The 17,897-nt window shown below is 38.8% G+C and overlaps 1 protein-coding gene across 9 annotated transcripts in view; it reads left to right on the top strand.

Moving 5' to 3' along the window:
* LOC133123816 (titin-like) overlaps positions 1–17,897 on the top strand; it is a 195,261-nt gene that overhangs the window by 42,553 nt on the left and 134,811 nt on the right. For 7 of the 9 annotated variants that reach the window (XM_061234416.1, XM_061234417.1, XM_061234418.1 and 4 more), the window contains exons 36-60: positions 1,443–2,003; positions 2,249–2,761; positions 3,141–3,191; positions 8,296–8,574; positions 8,805–9,368; positions 9,591–9,872; positions 9,986–10,264; positions 10,348–10,629; positions 10,723–10,998; positions 11,091–11,378; positions 11,489–11,767; positions 11,859–12,140; positions 12,253–12,531; positions 12,630–12,908; positions 13,040–13,318; positions 13,426–13,713; positions 14,137–14,415; positions 14,508–14,789; positions 14,913–15,191; positions 15,300–15,578; positions 15,686–15,964; positions 16,061–16,348; positions 16,449–16,727; positions 16,948–17,229; positions 17,542–17,820. In XM_061234416.1, coding sequence (XP_061090400.1) covers positions 1,443–2,003; positions 2,249–2,761; positions 3,141–3,191; positions 8,296–8,574; positions 8,805–9,368; positions 9,591–9,872; positions 9,986–10,264; positions 10,348–10,629; positions 10,723–10,998; positions 11,091–11,378; positions 11,489–11,767; positions 11,859–12,140; positions 12,253–12,531; positions 12,630–12,908; positions 13,040–13,318; positions 13,426–13,713; positions 14,137–14,415; positions 14,508–14,789; positions 14,913–15,191; positions 15,300–15,578; positions 15,686–15,964; positions 16,061–16,348; positions 16,449–16,727; positions 16,948–17,229; positions 17,542–17,820 — 7,587 coding nt within the window. The remainder of the gene's footprint in view (positions 1–1,442; positions 2,004–2,248; positions 2,762–3,140; positions 3,192–8,295; positions 8,575–8,804; positions 9,369–9,590; positions 9,873–9,985; positions 10,265–10,347; positions 10,630–10,722; positions 10,999–11,090; positions 11,379–11,488; positions 11,768–11,858; positions 12,141–12,252; positions 12,532–12,629; positions 12,909–13,039; positions 13,319–13,425; positions 13,714–14,136; positions 14,416–14,507; positions 14,790–14,912; positions 15,192–15,299; positions 15,579–15,685; positions 15,965–16,060; positions 16,349–16,448; positions 16,728–16,947; positions 17,230–17,541; positions 17,821–17,897) is intronic. The other 2 variants (XM_061234420.1, XM_061234419.1) reach the window with 1 other exon arrangement.

Here is a 17,897-nt window from a genome sequence, read left to right as displayed (position 1 = left end):
GCTCCATTCATGGATATCAAGCTGACTATGCTTAAGTTGGCGGCGGCATACTGTTGCAAGTATCTAGCATGTATATTATTAGCTTGCTGGCTTTCTACCAATTTTACACTCAGTTTAAGACTCAGTTTAAAAATTATCAACCGATTTTAATGTCACAAGCTAGGTTGTGCTACAGCCCCTTGGTTTTTCCAGGTCAGACTATTGATGCGCCTTAATTTAGAATTAAAAATGTTTGCCGGCACTACCTTATAGCCAGGCATATGTGTAAAAATATTTAACATCTCCCAGCCAATCAAAATTGAGTATTCAGTTAAGCCATTGTATGACTAAATAATATTCTGATTTCAGCAATGGGAACACCTGCAAATTGTTGTATCTTTGCATAAAAAAATTATATCACCAATATATCATCTATATGTAATCTACCAAGTAATCAGCCAGAGACTGCCTTTTCATTGCAGATCATTCTTGAGTGTGATAAAGGCTAGTGTTGTGATGTTACATACAGAACCCAAATGCATATTTACAATTTTCACAATACATATATACATCTATTTATGATTATATGATAATAATTAAAACAGTATGATGAAACATTCGCATACTTCTTTTCAGGGTATAAGCAAATTCAAGACAGTACATCCATGGCTCAATGGCATGCCTCAGCAAGTCTATCTACAAGCATATCGAGTGTAAAGCAGTCAATTGGCCAAAGACCCACTTTCATTCAGCCTATTGCAAGCTGCACAGTGCTTCATGGAGAAGTTGCCAGATTCCATGCTCGCGTGTCTGGCTTGCCAAAGCCAGAGATCAGCTGGTTTCACAATCAGCAGCTTGTAAAGCCAACAAAAAATGTTGTCTTTCATTTCGATGAGATGACAACAATTGCCACGCTAATCATAGTTGATGCTTTCTCTGAGCATGCTGGACAATATACTTGCAAAGCGACCAATAATGCTGGAGAGGCAGTGTGCACGGCTACCCTTGCAGTAACCAGAGAAGGTAAATTGATTTTGTTGTTGTTTCTGTTTGTTTCATTAATCATCCACTAATATTAACAGTTTAAATTCTCAGCATCTCTTCTCCACTCGAGCTCTTTCCATTATCATCTTCGGAATTTTGTAATCATCAATTTCCAGTATTTGACTCCATTTTTGACTCCATTTTTGAAACTACAACACTACAGATGTGGAATATAATTAAGAACCTGCCATTCTTCATTGAATTAATCACATTACCACCAGTGGTCAAGAAGATGCCCTGTTATGCACGGATATGAACTCCACCCATTTTTTTCATCAACCTCTCCTTTCATGAATCATGAAATCGCATCTATCACTATGATCTATGCACTGAGCATGTCAAACGTAACCAATCCTTTTTTTGAGGCTGATACTCTTGACTGTTGATCACTGCTTAATACTTTGTTTTTTATTGCTCAGATCAAACAGTGAGAACTGTAGCTAGGCAAAGTGTTTCAAGCACTGGAGAATCCACAAAAGAAAGCGCCATATCTCAGTCTTCCAGTGAAACCTCAATGACCTCACTATTTACCCAAAAAGGGGAAGCATATTCAAAACAGTTTCAGTCAGTGGAGGAGCATTCCCACAGTGTTCAGTTTGAGGCTGTGTCTGAGATGTCCACGATGAAGATTTCTACATCATCATCAGTACAAAGAGCAGTTGTCCACCAGTCTGTGGACCAATCTGATATGAGCGCTGCCAGGAGCCCTGCTGTACTTCTGAAACTGAATGATCTCAGAGTGAGAATTGGAGAAGTGGCCCAGTTCATCTGTTCCTTTGATGGGCAACCCTTTACTGAGATCTTGTGGGAGCATGATGAAAAGAAGGTCACAAACACAGAGAGGATGGAATGCTTACAAAATGGAGGATTGTTGTGCCTCACTATTCACAATGCCCAGCTCAGGGACCAGGGGTGTTATTGCTGCACTGTCAAAAATAATCATGGCGAGAACAGAACATCTGCACAGCTTGTGGTGGAAGGTGGTTACACGTTTTCTTCCCCAATATTGGACCATTTCAGTTCATTCTGCTTCAGCCTGGCATTATATCTACCTTTAATATTTATCCTCTAAATTATAACCAGTAGTAACAATTAGTAAATTACCTTGCTTAATAATCGCAGATAATTCTTCTCATCCTACTAACCTTCAGTATTTAAATCTAAAATATCCTCTCACTTTTGTGTTTGATACCTAATAATTTTCCCTAACTTTATTCTCACTCAGCCGAAGAAGCAAATGCCAAAGCAGAAACCCCAGTCCCCTGCGATTCAGTCAGTAATGGTTCTCAAACAGACAAAGAGCGCAGTAAAAAGCCCGCTGACAAAGACAAGCAGGAGACCCCTCAGAAACATGGACCTTCATCGCCCACTGCCCACAGCATACAGGGGCAGATGAGCCTAAACTATTTTGCTGGTGCTGTGCCCAACGAAAAAGCAGAAATCTGCAGTGCCCCCATCCCAGAGTTTCTTCAGAAGCTGCCCTCAGAACCTCATGCAAAATATGGAGATGGCTTGTCTCTCTTTTGTGTTATGAAAGGAATACCCTCTCCATTTGTCATTTGGTTATACAATCAATTGATTGTTGAAGAGTCAGTATCGTTCTCATTGAAACACGATGGGCCCCTGTGCGGTTTAAGTCTAAAGAACATTGGTCCTAGGCAAGGCGATACTTACACATGCAAATTAGTCAATTCCGATGGAGACGCTGCCTGCAGCACTCACCTCAGGGTGACCAAAGGTTGGCAAGTGCATGGTTTGGTCCTTCCTAATGTTATTTTGAAACTGGCCTTTCATTTCACTGCTGCATCCCACCTGCATTTCACTGGAAGTGAAAGACTTCTAGTGCGACACCTTTTCAGGAAACCTTACAGGATAAGGCATGACAGATGAAGATTCCTGCCCAATTTCGTGTTCATTTTCCGCTTGGGCTATATATCTTGCTTCTTTACAGTCATCTATAAAAATTATGACCTGAAAATAAACAAGCATGTCACAGTCTCGCCAACATAGATGCACAAGAAATGCAATTGGGCAGCCACATCTGCTTTTTTTGTATTGTTTTGATTTTGGGTGAATGTCCTGGGTGCATTTTATCTGACAGTTTTTTCTCTTCATAGCGACAAAAATGGAGAGGGATACTTCAGCCAGAATCGAGGATCAAGTCAAAGGTAAACATTTTTCACTATGCAATTTATAGTGATTAAAAGTTAATTCTGAAAATATATGCCGTCAGAAGTCATCCTTCTTAAAAATACATCTGGCAGGCTTGCATGTTTTGGTTACTATTTTCTCTTGTGTTTGTGTGTGTGTATGTATGCATGTGTGCGTGCGTGGTGCTTATGGCATAAAGTTATGAAAGTTATGAATTTTTCTGAAAGATTAAATGGTGTGGTAGAAAATTTGGTTGTGATGGATTCTGATAAAAAATATCTGAAATACTTTGAAAAGCATTGCGTGCTTGCTTCACACTTTCTAGCAATTTTGGAAGAAAAGTACTTTTCATGTATATTTGAATAGCTTGGCTGATTACCATAAAACCCAGTATATACTGTAGATACACTATGTGTGTTGGTGCATTGTTATTGTGCCTGAGCAGAGCTGGTGGTAACATAATTACACATACATCGAGTTATAAAATGCTAATAAAAGGTGGAACAAGATGGTATATATTTCATGAACTATATTTTCATGAGCTTCTTTTCTGTCAAGATGCATTCTGAAAAACACTTCAGCCAGGACGTGGATATTGTATTCTGTACAGGATGCACCCCCACATTTCAATGAAAACCTAAACCTTGTTGTGTTTTACAGCATTTTCTAGCTTCTCTGTGTCAAATGAAGAACAGAGAAAAGAATTCTACAGCACTGGCCTGCAGTTAGCAGAAAAAAACATTACATTTGATCTCAAGCCAGAGTCTAAACACTATTTGAGTACTTTTGACAAGAAAAAGGAAAAGCCTGTTTTTATCACCCAGCTCTCAGCAGCAGAACTCTCAGTTGGAGAGACAGCTACATTTACTGTCACAGTATCTGGCTTTCCAAAGCCTAATGTTCAGTGGTTCCACAATGGACAGGAGATTATATCCTCATCTGTTTATAGATTTTATCAAGAAGACAACCAATATACACTGACCATTTCCCAGGTAAAGACAGAGTATGAAGGGGAGTACTCCTGCACTGTTAGCAACAGGTTTGGTCAGTCGACATGTTCCGCATTCTTGCATGTAAAAGTAAAAGAAATTCCAAAATCAGAGCACCGGTTTAAAGTCGCTGGCCAAAGTCCATTTTTCACTACAGAGATTGAATCCACACAGTGCACTGAAGGAAGTCAAGCTCAGTTTCGATACAAAGTCACAGGGAATCCCCTTCCTGATGTTCAGTGGTATAGGGGCAGTTACCAGATTCAACCCAGTAAGTACTTCACTGTGGTAAATAATCCAGATGGCTCTGGGCACCTTAACATGAAGGGTATACAACAGGAAGACAGTGGTCTCTATACATGTAGGGCATCCAATGCTTCTGGGGAGGCCTCTTGCAGTGCTGAACTGATCGTGTTCCGTGATACTGCCTCTGTCACAAGTCGACAGGAACGCACGCTTGCTCAGAAGCAGAAAAGTTACAAAGTTTCTAAGACAGAGCAAGTTACTGAGTCACGCCTGTATACGGTGAACCTCCCAGGGGAGGCCAGAGCCAATGTGCAGTCAGGACATCAGATGGTATACACCATTGGCACAGAGGATATTCAGACTATTGCCAGTGAGCAAGTAGATAACTTGCAACAGGTGGGAATATCTGCTGCTTCCATGCACAGAGAGCATGTTCCCCACCAAGCTGCAGTGATGCAATCTCATGAGATGGAAGGGAGGGTATTGGTGGGACCTACCCAGCTGCATCCAGTTGCAGCTTTGCCTTCCAGACAGCTGCACATGGCATCCTTTACCACTTCTGTTCAGGAGAGTCATGGTTTCACAGAACAGCACTCAGAATGTATCCAGACTCCAGAGATAATAGAGTTAGAGCTGGCCCAGGAGCAAAAATCAAAAATGATATCTGCAGTTGTTGAGGAAACAACACCTGTAGTCACTGTGAAAGTTGAGCCTTTAAGTGACAGGAAATCAGAACAGATCAAGCCAACTCCTGAGCCAAAACAAGTTGTCACAAGTCACCAAGTAGAAACCAGGATACCAATTACAAAAGAGAAATCACACATTATTCCCAAGCCTGAAGTGGAAAAAAGCTATAAAGTAAAAGAAGGAGTGAAAATATTATATTCTGCTATATCAACAGGGGAGCGTGAAATCGCTGAAGCCCATTCAACAGAGTTATACTCCTTAGATTCAGCCTTACAATCTTCAGTAGTAAAGGAGTTGTCTAAGCCAGTTCATATATCTACCAGTGAGACTAAACACACTTTGTCAAAAGAACAGAAATTTGAAATATACAAACCAAAGGAAGAGAAAGCACAAATGTTGAAGTCTAGGTTATTTCAATCATCTCTAACTGCTGAAGAAAAGCAGGCCCTCCAAGCAGAACACACAAAAGAAATTCCAGGTTTAGAGAGTGCCATATCTGTGCAGTCTCAGATGGAAGGGGAAAACATCAGGCATTTGCAGGTGATAAGGGAACAGAATATACTTCCAGCTGAGGGAAGATTTACTTGTGAGGCTCCAGCAGCGGAACAAGCAGACACAAGAAAAAGCCCTGTTTTAATGCAGACAGCTGCCATAGATGAACAGAAATCTATCACTTGTGAAGAGATGTTTCAGTTTTCTTCCCAAGACAGCACATTTTCCATTCACCCAACAAAAGAGTCTCCTATGGCTTTACATCTCCAATCTGTTCATTCAGAAAGTTATTTACCCAAAGAAGGCATATTTACTGTAGAAAAGCCCAAACAGGAGGAAGCTGTCCAAAAACTGGAAAGAGTTCGCAGACAGGCAATAAAAACAGAGGAGAAAAGGGAACTGACAGCTGATTACTCTACAGATCTGGATGTGTCAGTAACAGGCGTTTACGCTGAGCAGGGAAGAGAACCCAAACCTCAAACTATTCTTCAGGCAATTTCAAAGCCCATGCAGCTGCCTAAGGAAATTCCATTCAGTACTGATGCTAAACAAGAGCGTGCATCAAAGCTGAAAGAGGACGGCTGGAATGTCATGCATTTAACGACTACAGCAGACAGCCAAACGATGGAGGAGGGACACACTGATAGCTTTGAAGCTGTTGACAAGTTTTCTTGTGAAACTAAGGTAGAGCCCAAAATCCCAACTGAGCCAGTCCACATAGAGGAGAAGGCAGTCTCAACTGAGAGCAGTGTTTCTTTAGAGGCAGCAGAACAAGACTTTGCAATCCAAATTCAAGAGGGTCAGTCAGTGAGACAATCAATATTGGTGGAAGAGAGAAAAATGATGATTGGGGAGAAGTCTGGGGAAATAATAAAGTCAGAGTCAACTGCAGCTAGTATTGCAACACAAGCCAAAGGGGTTTTCCTCATCCACGAATCACAAGAAAGTAAGACACTTCCAAAAGAGCTTACATTTGTTATCCAAGCACCAAAATCATATGGTTTGGACATCCGATATCAGCTTCAGAATGCACTGCAGTCCGCTGTAGCACATGAACAGCCAGTGCTTCTAGCGGAAGTGGCAGAAGGTTTACACATTTTTGAGGTAAAGGAAGTGAAGGTACAAAAGGAACATAGGCATGCAATGTGCACATATCTTATTACAACAAGTGGAGCCCCTATAGAAATAACCATTGCCTTTGAAGGCGAGTATCCTCAGACTGCTGATTTAAAGAATGAGCTGGGAGCAGCTTTCTGTTCAGTAATCCATTGTGAACAGCAGGTCCTGACCTCAGAACAACCTGGGACCAAGCAAATTGATAAGCCCCAGAGGATTCAGGTTAGCAGTGCACCTTCAAAAGAAAAACTTTCATCAACAGTGCAAACCATTACATACGCAGAAAATGTTGTGGATTTTGCTTCACACAAAGCACATTCTGCAACTGTGAAGACTGAAAGTCAGGCCTCCTTTCAAACTGTAAAAGCACAGGATCAGACTTTTGTACAAGAATCAAAAGAAAGCATGTTCCAAGTCGGAAAGACCACCCAGGTAATTAAGATGACCACAGAATCAAAATCAGAGTTCCAGGAGCAGATTACCAGGCAGGAAGTCAAAACTGTGACAGTAAAAGGCTATGGAAGAGATGTGGGTGCAGCAGATATAACCTCTGATATGCCAGTGGTACCTACTCCAGTTGGTCACTCACTAGATGTGCTAAAACAAAAGGAAAGAAGAGAGGAATGTCTGAAAGAAGATGTTATTAAAGCTAAACCACAAGAAAAACTGATCACAGATTATCCAGTGATAGACACTTTTCTTGAAGATGTTACCATTGAAGAGCACTGCACAGTTACTTTCTCTGTAGTTATAAAACATGTTAAAAAGGTCAACTGGCTTTTCAATGGAAAATTGGTTAAATCTGGCAAAGAGTTCAAATGTTCTCAGGATCATGATACATATACACTAGTAATTGAGAAGGTTATCAAGGAGAAGCACCAAGGAGAATATATCTGTGAGGCTGTGAATGAAGCCGGCAAGACTTCAACATCATCGAAACTCACAGTTGTCTTAAGAGGTTGGATTATGGGGATATACTGTTGATTTTTTCATATAAGCTAACTTCTTAAGTGTGAAATGGTGAAGTGTGACATTTTGACTAACAGTTAGCTCACTGTTACTCCATATAATTATTGATCTTCCTCTTTGGAGGCTTTTCTTGGCAAAATGATTTACAGTGTGGTCATTTTTGATCCACTTATGTAAATTTGTAGTGTCACTCATTCACTTAAATCATTCCAGTAATAATTAATAACCACTAATTTTTGAAATTCCATCCCCAGATCCATTTCACTTTGGTTGCAAGCTTTTCATTCACTTAAATTTTTTGTTGTGTACACATCTTTACTCAATTCATGTCACTTTTATTAAACATTACTCTTTGTTCCATCCGTCGCTGAACACAACTATGTTTGCATGTGTCTTCAAATGACATCACGTCGCAATTGCATTTTTCACTAAAAGATGTTTCTTCCCATAATTATCCATCATTTCTTTTCACAGTCACTCCCAGGATTACTAGTGTATGCACCCCTGTCTCTCATCCTTGTTTCAGCTGATCATCTATCCCAACCTAATGGCCTTATGTTTCATTGATATTGCACATTGCACAGTATGTTAATTTGTTTTCCTCTCTTTCTCCACAATTCAGCACCACCTGTTTTTAAGCACAAAATCCAGCCCCTGGAGATTAATCTTGGGAGTCGTGCCAAGTTTGAGTGTGAGATTGAAGATGCACCCAACGTGAAGTTCAAGTGGTACAAGTCTGGCACTGAGATCAGAGAGAGCGATAGGTGCCGGATCATAAGTCGATACAACACCTCCTTGATGGAGTTTCTGAACCCAGCCAAAGCTGACAGTGGTCAATATACCTGCAAAGCTACAAATCAACATGGCAGTGACAGTTGCACAGCTTCCCTGACAGTGACTGGTAAGTGGATTGTACATCTTTACATTATTTCATTGTTCATTTATTTTTATTGTATTTATTCTAAAAAGTGGGAGTTAGATTCATCTTTATATCTTCTTTCAATAATTTAGTAGATTGTTAATATGTGGGCATGTGACAATTCCCTGTGAATTTATTTATTGTTTGGAATAAATATATAGTCTATAGATACATATATAATTCATTTCTTTCTTTCTTTTACATTTTTATAGAGGTTTTCCCACCTGTCTTTGTTACGAAGCCTGATCCAATGACTTTATATGTGGGCAAACAAGCAAGACTTCAGTGTGTAGTTTCCGGCTCCTCCCCAATGAATATTGTATGGCAGAAAGGCAATGTTTCAATTTCTGCAGAAGCAAACTACAAAATGACCTCTGAAAGGAACAGACACACTCTTGAAATTGTGAAACTTAGTCTAAATGATCAGGGCGAGTATCACTGCAGAGCATCAAACAGTGTTGGAACTGACATGTGTAGCACAGAACTGAGGGTGATTGATAAGCCCAATTTTGTCAAAACCTTTGAAACGGTATCAGTAGCTGTGGGAAACCCACTACGACTAGAATGTCAAGTGGATGAAGACACTGGTGTAACTATTACCTGGACCAGAGATGGCAAGAAAATTCATAACACAATGGATCACAAACTTTCTTTTGAAGACAAACTTGCCATTCTTGAAATTACACATTCAAATCTTAAAGACACTGGGAAATATGTTTGCACTGCTACAAATGATGCTGGAAGCAGTAGCTGTTCTTCAATGGTATCTGTACAAGGTAAGACGGGTTAATTTTCAGCTTGATGCAGTATTTGTGAATTAACAATATAATGTGTGAAAATAGATACATTGATGGAAAACAAAGGTTGTCTCTTCAGCTGACTCTTGCCATATCTTGATATCACTTTCTTGTTTTATTCACTTACTTTTGTCATTATAGACTTGACATACTAGTGTTATATGACAGTTATCTGACAATGCAAATACATACTTCCTTTAGAGCCCCCAACTTTTGTTAAGAGACTGGAACCAAAGATCCTCTGGAAACATGGTGTGACAGCACGTCTACAGTGTACAGTTAAAGGCTCACCTGAGCTTCACATCACCTGGTTTATGAATGACCATGAACTGATGACTGGAGAGAAGCATAAACTCACCTTCAAAGATGGCCAAGCAGTTTTGGAGATAAATGGTGCTTCTGTGGCTGACAGTGGAAATTACACTTGTGAAGTGTTAAATGAAGCTGGGTGTGAAAGCTGCAGTGCTCTATTAACAATAAAAGGTGTGTGGCAATGCCTTTTTATTATTATTCTATTTTTTAGAGATTGAAATATAATTTTCTTCTGATTACATGCAATTCTGTCATGTTATCATTTTTGTTGTTCTTGTTCTTAGAACCCCCTTCCTTCAGAAGGGAATTGAAAATGGTTGAAGTAGTAAGAGGAACGACTGCCAAACTTGAATGTGAAGTTTCTGGGACACCTCCATTTGATGTCCACTGGTTTAAAAATAAGAAAGCTGTTTCCACTGATAGAAAGTTTACGATCACTGTCCAAGATGCCATTGCCTGTTTGGAGATCAGTTCATTTGAAAGTACTGATGTTGGGGACTACCAGTGTTCTGTATCAAATGATGTAGGCAAAGTCTCCTGCACATCATTAGCTAAATTGAAAGGTTGGTAAAGATAAGTTATTTGAATTGAGCATTTGTTTGTATAAAGAATTTTTATATTTTGATCATATTTCTTTTTTACATAGAGCCTCCATTTTTCTCAAAGAAGATTGAAAACATTTCAGCAGTTTTGGGAAGTACAGTTAGGCTGCAGGGCACTCTTAAAGGATCAGCCCCAATCAACGTCACATGGATGAAGGATTCTGAAATGCTGAGGGATGATGATCCAAATGTGTCACTGGAATTTGAGAATAATATTGCTGTTCTAACAATAACAACTGTCAACATCATCCATAGTGGTAAATACACTTGTCAGGCTGAAAATGAAGCTGGGAAACAGAAATGTGAAGCTACTTTATCAGTTCAAGGTTTGCTGATATTTTTAAACGTCTCAAAATTCATGTTGAAAATTAAGCCACTTGCAATCATTATATATCTTAAATAATTTGCTTCTGTTTTAGAACCAGCTAGAATAATAGAAAAGACAGCATCCATCAGCGTGACTGCAGGGGATCCAGTATCCTTAGAGTGCACAGTCGCAGGAAGCCCGGAGCTTAAAGTGAAATGGTTCCAAGATGGAAAGGAGATAACAGACACCCGGAAATATAAAATTACCTTTAAGAATAATGTGGCCATCTTGAAAATTCTTGCAGCAGAAAAGAGAGACTGTGAATATATGGTGGAAGTGGCCAATCGTGTTGGAAAAGACCAGTGTTCTTGTTCTGTCACTGTGCTAGGTTTGTGTTTAATATCTTCAGTTTCATATCTTCATTCTGTTTGTTGTATCATAGAGGTATCCATTCTTAAAGGACATGTTTTTTTTTAACAGATCGAATCGTAGCACCATCATTCACAAAACCTCTTAAAAAAGTTGATGGAAATGTTGGTTCCAACATCAGTATGGAGTGCAGAGTCACTGGGTCTCAGCCTGTGACTGTTTCTTGGTACAAAGATGATACAGAAGTCACCGCTGGTTCAAAATATAAAATGGAATTCACGGAAAGCACAGCATCTTTGGGAATTACTCATTTAGAAAAGTCTGATGCTGGAACATATACCTGTCGTGCAAAAAATGCGGCAGGAAGTGGAGAGACCAGTGGAACTCTGTCTGTAAAAGGTTGGAAATTAAATATAACACAATTCAATTTTTTATGTGGTTTTTACTGAAATATTCTTATGCATTTTTGTATTCTTTTCTAACATTTCCCTTTTCTGAATAAAATACAGAGCCTCCAACGTTCACAGTAAAGCCAGACTCTCAAAATGTCATACCGGGATCAAAAGTGACTTTAAAGTGTGCTTTCACTGGAACAGCCCCATTTACCATTAAGTGGTTCAAAGGGGACAAGGAAATATCCACTGGAGGAACATGTTTTATCAAAAAAGATGCATCCTCAAGTTTGTTGGAACTTAATTCAGTAAAGCCGAAAGATTCAGATAATTACTCTTGCCAAGTTGCCAATGATGCTGGGAAGGTGACTTGCACCGCTGTCTTGTTTGTAAAAGGTGCATTTTCTTCTTACATAACTCTTTTCATCTTAAGTTAATTTGTGTATTTTTGGACTTTGAATAACCATTATAAAACCTATTCTTCTAGAACCTCCGACATTTGTGAAGAAGCTTGAGTCTTCAAAACTTTCACAGAAGGGAAGTCCTGTGTTTTTGGAATGCAATGTAGCCGGCAGCCCGACAATCAAAATTAAGTGGTTCAAGAATGAGACTGAAATTAAGTCTGGCGATAAGTACAAAATGGACTTCATAGACTCTGTAGCTAATCTGGAGATTCCAGCCAGTGATCTTGATGATAGTGGGGAATACATTTGTGAGGCGTCAAGTGAAGCTGGTATTGACCGGTGCAAAAGTGTGGTTTCAATCAAAGGTTTGTAAAACCATGAAAAATCATTAGAAATTTCTAATGATTCAAATTGTGTTCAGTATTTGACTATGATGTGTTTTAAGGCAGTGTTTGAATTAATCCTATTTTATTGTAGAACCACCAATCTTTACGAAAGTTCTTGAATCCAAGGAAGTTGTCAAAGGATCTGATTTTGTGTTGGAGGGGAATATTTCAGGCTCACCTCAATTTGAAATTTCATGGTTTATGGATTCTAAGCCAATCAGAAATGACAGAAAACACCAGATGAGTTTTCAGAATGATACAGTTTACCTCAAGATTCTGAAATGTGAAGCAGGAGATATTGGAAAATACCAATGCATAGTAGAAAATGAAGTGGGGAAATGTTCCTGTGATTGTGAAGTGACATTGAAAGGTTAGTGACAAATGTCTACTACAATCTTTTATTTAGGTGATATATGCATTTTTATGAACTCTCCTTCATTATATATTCTGTACATTTTCTTTCATTAGAACCTCCAACATTTGTGCAGAAGATGGAGAATGCAAGTTGTCTCGTTGGCAATGAAATTACAATGCTTTGCATGCTAAAAGGATCACTCCCAATGACCTTTTCATGGATAAAAGATGATTATGAGGTTAAAGACGATGAAAATATAAGAATGTCCTTTGAGGACAGAACTGCAAGACTGCATATAACAAACATTCAGATAAAACATAGTGGAAAGTATACTTGTCAGGCGAAGAATGAAGCTGGAAGTCAGAAATGCTCTGCTTCATTGGAAGTTAAAGGTTGGTAATGACATAGGCTAATTATTAGCATTTTTAAAAACAAACTTTTTTTAAAACAAACTCTTGCATCTTGAAATATAAATGTATTTCGTACTCCTGTACATATTTATGTACATGTTTTTTTTGCACAGAACCTGCAAACATTACTGAAAGAGCAAAGTCAATCAGTGTTACTGCTGGGGATCCTGCCACACTGGAATGCAGGTTCTCAGGAACCAAAGTCTTGAAAGCAAAGTGGCTGAAAGATGGAAAGGAGCTGATATCAGGCCCAAAATATAAAGTGCAAAGCACCAACAAGAGCTCCACCTTAAAGATTCTTGCTACTGCAAAGAGCGACAGTGGAGAATACTCTTTTGAGGTCTCCAACGATGTTGGTCGCAGCACATGTGAAGCTGTTATTACTGTTCTAGGTCAGTATATTAGAACAGCATGCCTTTTAATAAAAGTAAAATATCTATGAAAAATAATTCAGATAAGTTTTACATTCTGTTCACCAAATAAATTTCTTTTCTGGTAGACCAAATAATAAAACCAACTTTCACAAGAAAATTGAAACAGATGGACAGCATCAAAGGATCATTTGCCCACCTTGAGTGTCTTATTTCTGGCTCCCTGCCCATAAGTGTCCGCTGGTACAAAGACAACAAGGAGATCGTGGCAGACGAAAAGCACAAATGCTCATTTTTTGAAAACACAGCATTTTTGGAAATCCTCAATCTTTCTAGTTCGGACAGTGGCAGCTATACCTGTATTGCTGAAAACAAAGCAGGAAGTGATCAGTGCTCTGGTCCATTAATTGTGAAAGGTTTGTGTTTACTTTATGCTGGAGAAAAAATGTCCAACGTCCACCCTCAGGTCTTCATCAGGACATTCATAAATTTTTTCCTCTTAAATATATGACTACAAAGACCAGTACCTTATATTAAATTGTGCGTTCATTCCTCTATTTTTATTAACTTTATGCTGGACACATTTTCCTAGAGTTTTATGTGAATTTTTAAAAATCTTTGTCAATCTCAAACACAGGGTTTTGACATTTGAAATGTGATAAAGGTATCATTTAAATGCAAAATAATTCCATTCTGTTAAAAACATATTAGTACAGTGGAATTATCAGCATGCTATTTAATGTGCATTATGCTATATAACGTCACAATATTTGTGGATATGGTCAATACGGTTAGAGAACCATCACTGGACTGAACACTATTTATTTTTTTACCTGTAGAACCGCCAACGATATTAGAAAGACCGGAGTCAATGGATGTCTTGCCTGGATCCAGAGTAAAATTAAATATATTAATAAGTGGCACTCCACCCCTGAATATCAAGTGGTTTAAAGACAACAAGGAGATTGTATCCAGCTCTGACTGCTTAGTTCAGAGGGATAACATTTCAAGTTCACTGGAGCTCTTTTTTGCCAAGGCCTCAGACTCTGGAGATTACTCCTGTGAGATCAAGAATGATGTTGGCTCTGATGCCTGCAAAGCAACACTATTTGTGAAAGGTGTTTATTGAACTTATTGTTTGCCATAAAAGTATATGTAAGATGACTGTTCAAACCAAATGTTGATATAATATTTGTGATTGTCTTTTTAGAACCTCCAAAATTTATTCGGAAACCTGAGAAAGTAGCAGTGGTAAAACCAGGACAAAATAGGAAATTTGAATGTCAGGTTGTTGGAACTCCTGAAATTTACATCTATTGGTTCAGAGATGGAAATGAAATCAGTCCCAGTGACAAATATAAGATTTCCTTTGTTAATGCCATGGCAAGCTTGGAAATACTTGGTGCTGATACAAAAGATACCGGAGTGTATTACTGTGAGGCACGCAATGATGCTGGTAGTGAGAGCTGCAGCATGGATTTGAAAGTGAAAGGTTAGTGCAGAAGGTTGGATGACAAAATAAATATAAATTATAAATAAGTGTAATTACCAGTAAGGCACTCTTGGTTTAATCTAACAATGCATAATAATTTTTTTACATTTTACCCTGTTTCAGAGCCCCCAGCCTTTGTAAAAGAATTGACACCGCTTGAAGTTGTGAATGGTTCTGATGCACTGTTTGAATGCAAAGTTACTGGTACTGCTCCATTTGAAATAACTTGGCTGAAGGATGCAAAGGAGATCAAGTCAAGTAAAAGACACACTGTTTCATGGAATAATGATATTTTAAGTGTGCAAATATTGAAATGTGACGATTTAGACGTTGGTGAATACCAATGCACTGTTGCAAATGATGTTGGAAGTTGCTTTTGCAGGACTATGCTCCGTATGAAAGGTTAGTCAGTGTAAAATACTCACAAATACTCATATATTCACAAATAATATTTGTCAGTCTAGTCACATTCTAAGTTCTAATTCAGTTCAATTTTTACTTTAATATTAGAGCCTCCATCATTTGTAAAGAAGATTCAAAATGTGGCCACTGTATTTGGAAAAGCGGCTGAATTCCAATGCGTTGTGAAAGGGTCACCACCCCTTACTGTTCAATGGCAGAAAGATGAAGAATGGATCCAAGAGGATGCCAAAATTGAAAGGACTTTTGATGGCAATGTGGTATCTTTGAGAATTGCAGTCTCTGAAGCCTGTCACACTGGTAGATATACCTGTCAGGTCATGAATGAGGCTGGACAGGAGAGGAGCTTTGCAACTCTGCTGGTGCAAGGTTTGTCTTGGTCTGAGAGCTTCCAAAGGCTGAGCTTAGTTTTGTTTACTGAGTACTGAATACTGGATTCTCGATTGAAATTTCTGTCCTGTTTTATTCTATTTCAGAGCCACCTCAAATTATTGAGAAGTCTGAAACAGTAAATGTAACTGTTGGTGATCCAGTCAGTATGGAGTGCAAGGTGTCAGGCACTCCTGAACTCAAAGTCAAGTGGAAAAGAAATGGAAAAGAGCTTGTGTCCAGCAGACAGCACAAACTCAGTTTTGTGAATTCTTTGAGTAGTCTTAAGATTCAGTCTGCACAACTGAATGATGGTGGGGACTATACTTTTGAGGTTACCAATGATATTGGGGCCTCCAGTTGCAGGATTACTTTAGTTGTAGTAGGTTCGTGCATTTTCTTTTCCTTCTGGAGTTTCTTGCACTGTAATGTGACTGACGTTTGCCAACTTTTAACTTCGCTGTTTATGTTGTTAAATGCAGAACAAATTATTGCTCCATCTTTCATCAAACCATTGGTTGAAATATGGGAAGTACTGGGATCTTTTGTACAACTTAAAAGCAAAGTTTCTGGTTCTCTTCCAATGTCTGTGGAATGGAAAAAAGATGGAAATGTCATCACTGGCAGAACAAAGCATAAGCTTATGCAGGAAGAGAACTCTGTATTATTGGAGATTGAGCATTTGGAGAAAATGGATGCTGGGACTTACACTTGTAAATTATCAAACAAAGCAGGAAGTTGTGAGTGCAGTGCAGCACTGATGGTGAAAGGTCAGAATTTGTATCATCTAATTACTGTATTTGATCTTTTGAGGGCATTACTTCATTTATCGTAGTTCACTGATTTATTTTGTTCTGAATGCATTTTTAGAACCACCAAGCTTTGTGTCCGAACCAGAATCCCAGGCTGCTCTTCCTAAATCAACTGTACATTTCAAATGCACTTTGAAAGGAACACCCCCTTTTATTGTGAAGTGGTTCAAAGAAGATACGGAATTGGTAACTGGGCCATCATGTATGACTGGAATGGAAGGATCATCATGCTTTTTAGATCTTTATTCTTGTGGAACTTCTCAAACTGGAATTTATTTTTGCCAAGTTAGCAATGATGCTGGTACTGCAAGATGCACTGCCAATTTATTGGTGAAAGGTTGGAATCTTTCTCTTTTTTCTCTTCATTCAATTGCTTCCATCTTTACAGCTTCTTTGTGCATTTATTCATTTTTGCTGCAAATTTCTCCTTCAGGATCAATTTGTTTATTAGCTTTTCATCTCCCAACTTGGCAGTCTTGCATTGCGTATTTGCTTTTTTGTCTTTATGCAGCTCATGTTCTACATTGTAACTTCATGTTCATGTTTGGGTTTTGCAGAACCTCCTGAATTTGTGCTGAAGCTGCCAACCACAAAGTTTGTGAAGCAGTTTGAGCTGCTACGTTTTGAGTGCAAAGTAACTGGAACACCCCCGCTTCAAATGTCTTGGTACAAAAATGACAATAGGCTCACAGAAGGTGACAACTACAGGATGTCATTTGTGGACTCACTGGCAGTCCTTGATGTTCACTCCACAAGATTTGAAGACAGTGGTGTCTACACCTGTGAAGCTCAAAATGATGCCGGGAGTATCAGCTGTAGTACCACACTCACAGTCAAAGGTCAGTTTTCAGATAATAACATTCCATTTTTTAGTGCTCGGGGGCTTATTTTTGTGGATGACTTGTGTGTATGTTTTTCAGAGCTAAGTTGAAGAATTCTGATTTGCATTTTGTTCTTAGGTTCAAATCTTTCTCAACCAATTTTGACAAAGAACCTAAAAATAGTTTTTAAGACACCTGCACTGTGGTTGCTGTGCATGAATGTCTGCAGCATGAACTAAACAGTATGTGGCTCATTCATAATCTTTGCCTGTCTGCATCTGATTAAGTGAATTCAGTATTTGAAATTACAATTTCTTAATGTTTTTTTAGAACCACCATCTTTCATCAAAGCACCTAAAACTGTGGAAGGACTGAGAGGCAAGGATATCAGTATAAATTGTGAATTATCTGGTACCCCACCCTTTGAGATAACTTGGTACAAAGACAAAAAGCCTCTGAAGGAAAGCAGAAAATACAAGTTGGTGCAGGAGGGTGGCTCTGCTACTCTTCATATTCTCAGTTTGGATGCCTCTGATCCTGGTGAATACCAGTGCAAAGCATCAAACCAAGTAGGAAGTGATACATGTTCTAGCACAGTTAAACTCAGAGGTAAGTACACTTCTCCACAGTTTGAAATATATCACAGTTCACATTGACTACTTAGATGCCCTTATTAATCACAATCT

Source organism: Conger conger, chromosome 3, assembly GCF_963514075.1.
Source record: "Conger conger chromosome 3, fConCon1.1, whole genome shotgun sequence".
NCBI lineage: Eukaryota > Metazoa > Chordata > Actinopteri > Anguilliformes > Congridae > Conger > Conger conger.
Note: the sequence above shows the minus strand (reverse complement) of the source record. Positions and strands in the feature narration are given on the sequence as shown.